The 7051-nt window shown below is 43.4% G+C and overlaps 1 protein-coding gene across 1 annotated transcript; it reads right to left on the bottom strand.

Annotated features, from left to right (window-relative positions):
- Positions 1 to 2220: 2220 nt before the first annotated feature.
- LOC146960691 (uncharacterized) lies at positions 2221 to 4417 on the bottom strand (the record flags this gene model as incomplete). Its single annotated transcript, XM_085772148.1, has 10 exons — positions 2221 to 2333; positions 2487 to 2549; positions 2631 to 2732; positions 2831 to 2866; positions 2958 to 3203; positions 3326 to 3393; positions 3564 to 3657; positions 3744 to 4022; positions 4117 to 4220; positions 4312 to 4417. Coding segments are annotated over 10 exons (1188 nt in total), but the record flags the coding sequence as incomplete, so codon positions are not given.
- Between the last annotated feature and the right edge of the window lie 2634 nt (positions 4418 to 7051).

Raw genomic sequence — 7051 nt, 5'->3', positions numbered from 1 at the left:
TTTGTAACTGCTTCACAGCTGCATTTCGAATCTTCTTATGGTACTTCTGTGTACCACTAATGGCCTGGCTAACGGCCCTAAAGAAGCAGTTTCCATCACCCACAATTTTCTCTGTCATACAAGGAATTCCTAAAGAACCAACAGCAGAAGAGGTGGCATCTACTCTCTCTGATTCTATGTTAGTCTGCTTACACAAAGCAAAAGCAACATCTTTAGAAAGGGGACGGAATTCTAAGTTTTTACATGCTACATCCCCAACAAACTCAACATCTGAATTGACATCATTATCAAAACTCTTTGCTTTCTTGGAAGTGCCATTTGTCTGTGTGCATTTACGTTTCTCGCGTTTGTTAGTGGCTGCACGGACCACTGGTGTCACAGTACTCTGTTCCTCTACACACTCAACATCTGCACCTGCACTCACCACAGGTGTGACAGGAGCAGGAGTGGAAACCTCTTCCTCTACACACTCAACAACTGCAACAGCACTCTCCACTCGTGTGACAGGAGCAGGAGTGGAAACCTCTTCCTCTACACACTCAACAACTGCACCATCACTCAAAGACACAGTTGAGGGTTTTACTTTAACACCCCAGATCTCAAACAGTTTGGGAGATGTCCGATCGCCTGCAAATATGCTAAAGTGCTCAAACACATGCTGTAGAGAACTAAAGTAGACTACAACACTCCTTCCATCACCATCAACCATCCCAGCAGCATCGCGAGAATGGGAGTCAACCACAGCATACTCATCATCTTTACTACAAATGACAGCACATGTTGCCATATCAATTGTCACCAAACAAGACTTGTCTGGTGTGCACCTCTGATGGAGGCCATCAAACAGAGAGATGTGTTCAGGTGTAATATACTCATCTGGAGTATAGTTACCACATCCATGTGCAGGATTCACATCATATTCCAAATCAAGACAACCATACTGCTTGGGCAACTCTGTAACTAAAGGGAGACCATATTTTGTATCCACAATCTTATTACCATCCCACATGGATGTGTACAGAATATCACCTTCACACACAACCTCATCCAATGTGTCACGCTGCCACTCAAAGACGCTGTCTTTGGTGTGTCTCACTAAAGCAACCAAACTAATGGCCATACACTGCCGACCAGAAAACTTGAACAGTGTCGAGTCACCTTGATGGAAACTTCCACTAACAGAAGGGCGACCCTGGGACTGACTTGTAACAACTGGATCAATGACAACTGAAACACTGCTGCTCTCTCCCTCTGACTGACTTGTAACAACTGGATCAATGACAACTAAAACACTGCTGCTCTCTCCCTCTGACTGACTTGCCACAACTGGATCAATAACAACAGATACATTGCTGCTCTCTCCCTCAACACACTGCTCCACAGAGATGCTACTGACAGAAAAAAACTCTGTAAACAAAGACTGGCCCAGAGCAATGATGTGTCGCACCAGGTGATCAAAGGTGGTGTTGAAAACGACCCTAGATCTGCCTGAATAGGACCTCATACCCTCTTCGGAACGTGCCCCACAATCCACAACAACAAAGAAGTCCTTGTGCTGCATGACCAACACTGCTGCTGTGTTGAGCCCCAACACACACATGCCATCCCCTGACAACTGCTGCTTCAACTTCTCCTCCAACTCAATCACATCCCTGATGCTCCTATACTCTGGCTCCCCCAAATCCACATTCCACTGCTGACCACACACATCAAACTGCCTCCTCACCCCCCCCAGCCAAGTCCCCAAAGTTAACCCCTGTTTGCGAACAACATCAAGATCAGCGCCACGCCACGTACAAACCGGAGCGATGCTATGTTTAATTGCCGCGACAACACAGCATGACACGTAAGCATGGACATCATATTCGTGTTTTGCAGAAAGACACTCTGTCCCTGATACTGGAGACCCTCCCTTCATCAATGAACAACTACAAGTCACAGTGGGAATACTCTGACCTTTAGTAGCTTCTGGTGTGTCCCCTTCAGTTGCTCGCTGGGTTTCCCGGACCACCGTCGCATCCTGGGGAACAGGTTGGACAGGCGCAGGGCTGGGAGGGACAGCAGCAGGAAGGGCAGCGACACTGGGAGTAGGAGCGGTCCCTGGCACATCACAGGTCGACACAGGGTCGGGTGTCGCCTCCACCTGCAAAAGAAGAAACATGAAAACATTAATACCTGTGGAAGAGAGAGTCATGCTGGCTATAATAAAGATGGTGTTAAATTTGCCACAACAACAAACACAATTACAAAGACCATTCAATAACTCTACTTGCCTTCTGGTCCACAACCTGGGCTTCAGGACGGACAGTCAACGTGGGAGTTGAGGTCACGACCTAGAAAGAATAAGAAAGGAAAGTCATCCCATTAAATCTACATATTCAAGTATATCTGATCCAGATTTTGCAGTTATACATCATTCACAATGACTTTCTGTCCATCACAATAATACATGAACACATCTCCTTCAGGATTTAAACACAACATACCTTCTTCCTAGCACGTCTGGGCTTCTTGGGGACAGGTCGAGTACGAGGTCCCACAGGCGGCGGCTAAAGTGACAGAAACAAAGTGTCAAAACAGTGGACAAAAAGAATATCTGAACTATTAGAAGTTTCTTGTTCTATAAATACCTGCTCGCCCGTGGAAACAGCGTCCTCGGCCGAAGGACCAGCGTCGTCCGTGTCAGGCAACATCCCAGGCGGCAGCCAGAAAGGGTTCAGGGGAAGAAGACGCTGTATGAAAGACATAAAGATTTTTTGTCACACTTATCGTTTTGTTACGGAATAGAATGTCACTGTCAAGATCACAGTTAAATAAAATGACAACATACCACTCGAGGAACCCTCCTCTCCCAAGAGCGGCGGCGCTACAACGACAAAACAGAAAAGACATTAGGATACAGAAAAACCTTCATTTCTCAGTTCATGACCATATGTAGGCAAAGTTCGTCTTCTTACCTTCCTGCCTGGCACGGTCGTCCAGGCGTCCTCGTCCCTGGGAGGGGTGGGTGGAGGTGGGGCTGGGACCTCCTCCGGCGCGACCTTTCGACCGGTCCACGTGGGAATGGGCCTGGGCCTGGGGGACACCGGAAAGACGACGGGTGGCGGAGGTGGCGGAGGCGCGGGCCGCTCCAGGTGCTGCTTGGTGGCAGCCACCAGCGACTCCACGAGGATAGGCATCCCCGCGTCGTCACTGAGGTGCACCTATGAAGAGGAACAAATAAAGATTACAATACAGTAATGTTGAACAAGATGACATTTACTGTCAATCATACTGTGTTGTCTAAATAAGCATTTCTGAGATTCAAAGTACAATTTTTACTCACACCATCGACAGCCCAGAGCTGCCGTTGCCTCGGTGGGAAGCGTTCCGCGTAGCAGTAGAACCGAACACCTTAAAGACAACAAAAACAAGGAAAACCCACGGATTACTGAAAAACTCAACGCACGCTCCAACTTTCATAACACAAACAATAAAGGAGCATTGCCTCAATTATAGCTGAAATAGATACTTCTGATAAATCATAAGTGCCTAAACCCATGCATTGATATTTTCAAACATACGGTGCTGTCCTGCGATGCACTGGAAGTTCTGTCTGTGGGACTCCTGGACAACCCCCTCCACAGACAGACGAGGGACATGGTCCACGACGAAAACCTACACAAAATGTCATGACGGTCAGTTACAAATCAATAGTCACAGTACATATCATTTCATGTTCAACAAATACATCAATGACCTACCTCTGCAGTCCGCCAGGCTTCCAGGACAGCGCGCAGGTACCGGTCAAACGCTGCAGCTGCTCGGTCCGGGGTCTGCTCCAGGTTGTTGCTAGGGGCAAGGACACAAACAGCATCAGGGATCTGATCACAAGTGCGGGCAACATGATTTACCTCCTTCCTGAGCAGGTTCGCGCACGCCCCCGGCACAGACAGGAAACCGAAGGTGTAGCCGTCCGCTGCCATTGGCACGAATCCATCCACGATGGGGCGCAGATGCGATGCCCCAACAAAAAGAACAAGCTGGGAGAAAAGGAAAAAAAACACGTCTTAAAGGATGTACACTCACAATGACACTTATTATCAGCATTCATCATGATTTCTGAATAGTACATACCTTCTTATCGGGGACTTTCTCAGGAATGGCCACCTTCAGCTGCTTCCCGGTGCGCGGAGAAAGGGGCCACTCCGGAGACTTCCGGCGCCAGCCAGTGCCGGGGACTGTTGATGAAAATACGTACAACATTTCAGCTCATGCATACAGAAACATATACAGAGAATGGTTTAGGGAAATATATGGAAGAATACTTACTGGGACTGAAGGCGGGGCGGGCTGGCAGGAAAGTCGCATCCTGCCGCCGAGACTGCTGCCGGAACCTAGCAGCCTCGGCACGACGGTAGGCCTTGCCACGGGGCATCTACAAATAGAAAGAACAAATTACATATCTAGATAAAGACATGAATACAGAAATGACTTGACATTGCTAGTACCACACACAACTCTAACCTGCCAAACACTATTAAAAACAAGCAGCATATTCAAACATTACACCACTTACAACAAACAGAAGGATACATAGCTGTTCATTTAACACAAAAAACACTTTCTCATTCAAACAGAGGATGAATAGCACAAAAGAATGTGGCTACCCAGCGTTCTTACAATATGAAAAACAAAAAAACTCACAATAAGACATCAGACAGCAACTAACAAACAAACGCGCAAACCAACCAACAAAACTAAAGGTAAAATACAAACAAACTAAACAGGGAAAAAGCGGAACCAAAAAGGTTACCAGTACTTACATATATTGTAAATAGCAGAGCAAAAAAAAACGCCAAACAAACAAACCAACTACCCAACGTTTAGGGATGATTTGCCATTAACAGCAGCACACACAACTCTAATAAAGTTTTTTGCCTGCCAAGGCCACACAGATTCAACAACACACTTAATGTTATAGGTTGCTTTAAAACACACCATCAAAGAGAGTGACAAGCCCCTTTCCTTTTACTTACTTACTCTGCCACAGAAGCTACTACTTTACATTAACCATCATGTCTTATTGAAATACAAAAATACGTTCTGTCTGTTAACTACAAAATTAGCATTAGGAACTTGAAGAGCAACATTTTTCCCACTATTTTCATGAAAGGATTGTAATTTGTAATTCATGTCATGATTAAAATAATACTAATAATAATTTGGCCACATTTTCTGGTCCAGCCAGCTGGTTGAAAGTGGTTTTATCTAGATATCTGAAGACCCAATGACTGAGAGAAAGACAGTTTCCTGGTTCAATACTATTTTGAGGATAATAAATGAGCCAATTTCAGTCTTTACAACTAAACACATAACTTTAATTTATTTTTACAACATTAAAACACAGCTTAAATACAAACAATTCATAAAATGAATGCATTGGCAGATGCAATATCACTAATATTTAAATTTGGGTATTTAAGTATCTGAATTATGAAGCTGATTGCTTAAGTGAAGTCTAACTTAGGCAGGGAAATGGTTCACAAGTCAAAAGGACGAGAATATCCATTGTGGGCTTAAAAGGACTATCAGTGAATTACTGCTTAAAAATCTGAATATTTTTATTCTACACACATGACATTTAAAAACAACTACATGACATGAATCTATATATGCCGCACTAACATAAAGAGAAAAGTATTAATTGATCATGTATTTAAGTAATGAACTATTCTCATTTACATCTGCCCTAAATGGTGTGAGTCCCAAGTGGGATTATATGGTATGTGGGCTTAATACAACATTTTCAATTACTTGTAACAATTTCTAACCACCCTCAACACTCTCAATATTTCTCCTTCTCACAGAATGCAGGACTTTCTAAAAAATAAATTAATACTATTTGTCCTTACCCTTTGTCTTAGTCTGTATTGGTAAGACAAAGTTCATATCAATTCAAAGGCAAATCAATTGTGGGGGATGCTCTTCTTGCTTTTAAAGCATTCATGAATTTAAGGTGTGGTAAGCTGGATGCTAAATGCTATTAAGATGATAATGAATCAAAAGTAGGTCAGCCATAAGGTTTGGTGTGACCAGTGAAATGTGTGAACGGACCACTTCACTGCCATGTGAACTCCACTGAGCCCCAACACAAACTAACAACTCTTAAAAGTTTACAGCAGTTAAAACAAAAGAGATTTAAATATAGCTGTTGATTTACCACAAAACCAACTACTCACTCTCCAGTTTAGTCACACAGCAAAGGAAGCCAAGAGAATAAAGAAAATGTAGCCTCACGCCAAATAACCAACAAGCAAACTCATTAGGCTGAGAATAAATAAATCATCCAAATAAAAGTTAAGCCTTTATATCCTCAATACAGTCTGCAGGCTGTAATAGCCATCGTCCAAAACAAAGAGAGTGATGTGGACATGGATGGACAATGACCACTGGGCCCCAACACAAACTAACAACACTCAAAACTTTACAGACGTTAAAACAAAGGAGATTTAAAAATAGCTGTTGATTTACCACAAAACCAACTACTCACTCTCCAGTTTAGTCACACAACAAAGGAAGCCAAGAGAATAAAGAAAATGTGGCCTAACGCCAAGTAATCAACAAGCAAACTCATTAGGCTGAGAATAAATAAATCATCCAAATAAAAGTTAAGCCTTTATATGCCAGTATTGACCTCTTCTAAAAAAGCAGTACAAATCAAGCTCAAAGCAAAGCCAACTATTACCATTAAACTCTCAACACTTTAACATTTGAACCACTTAAAAGGAAGCACATTTGAAAGAACCTGTTGATTTACCACAAAATCCAACCACAATGCACTAAGGTCAGAGGCCACCGCAGCTACCACGACACACAATTTGAATTACTTTAAAGAAATAGTTCACCCAAATTCAAATTTCACTCATTATCTACTCACCCTAAGGGATGGGAGAAGTTTCAGAGTCCTCCGTGCCTTCTCTGACTGAGGACTCTGAAACTTCTCCTAACCCTTAGTCAACATGAGGGTCAGTAGATATTGAGTGAAATTTGAATTTTTTTTTACTACCCC

The sequence above is a fragment of the Trachurus japonicus genome, unplaced genomic scaffold (genome assembly GCF_045865225.1).
Source record: "Trachurus japonicus isolate A0001 unplaced genomic scaffold, Traja_1.0 AP030128.1".
Lineage (NCBI taxonomy): Eukaryota > Metazoa > Chordata > Actinopteri > Carangiformes > Carangidae > Trachurus > Trachurus japonicus.
This window is presented reverse-complemented; position numbering and strand designations above follow the sequence as displayed.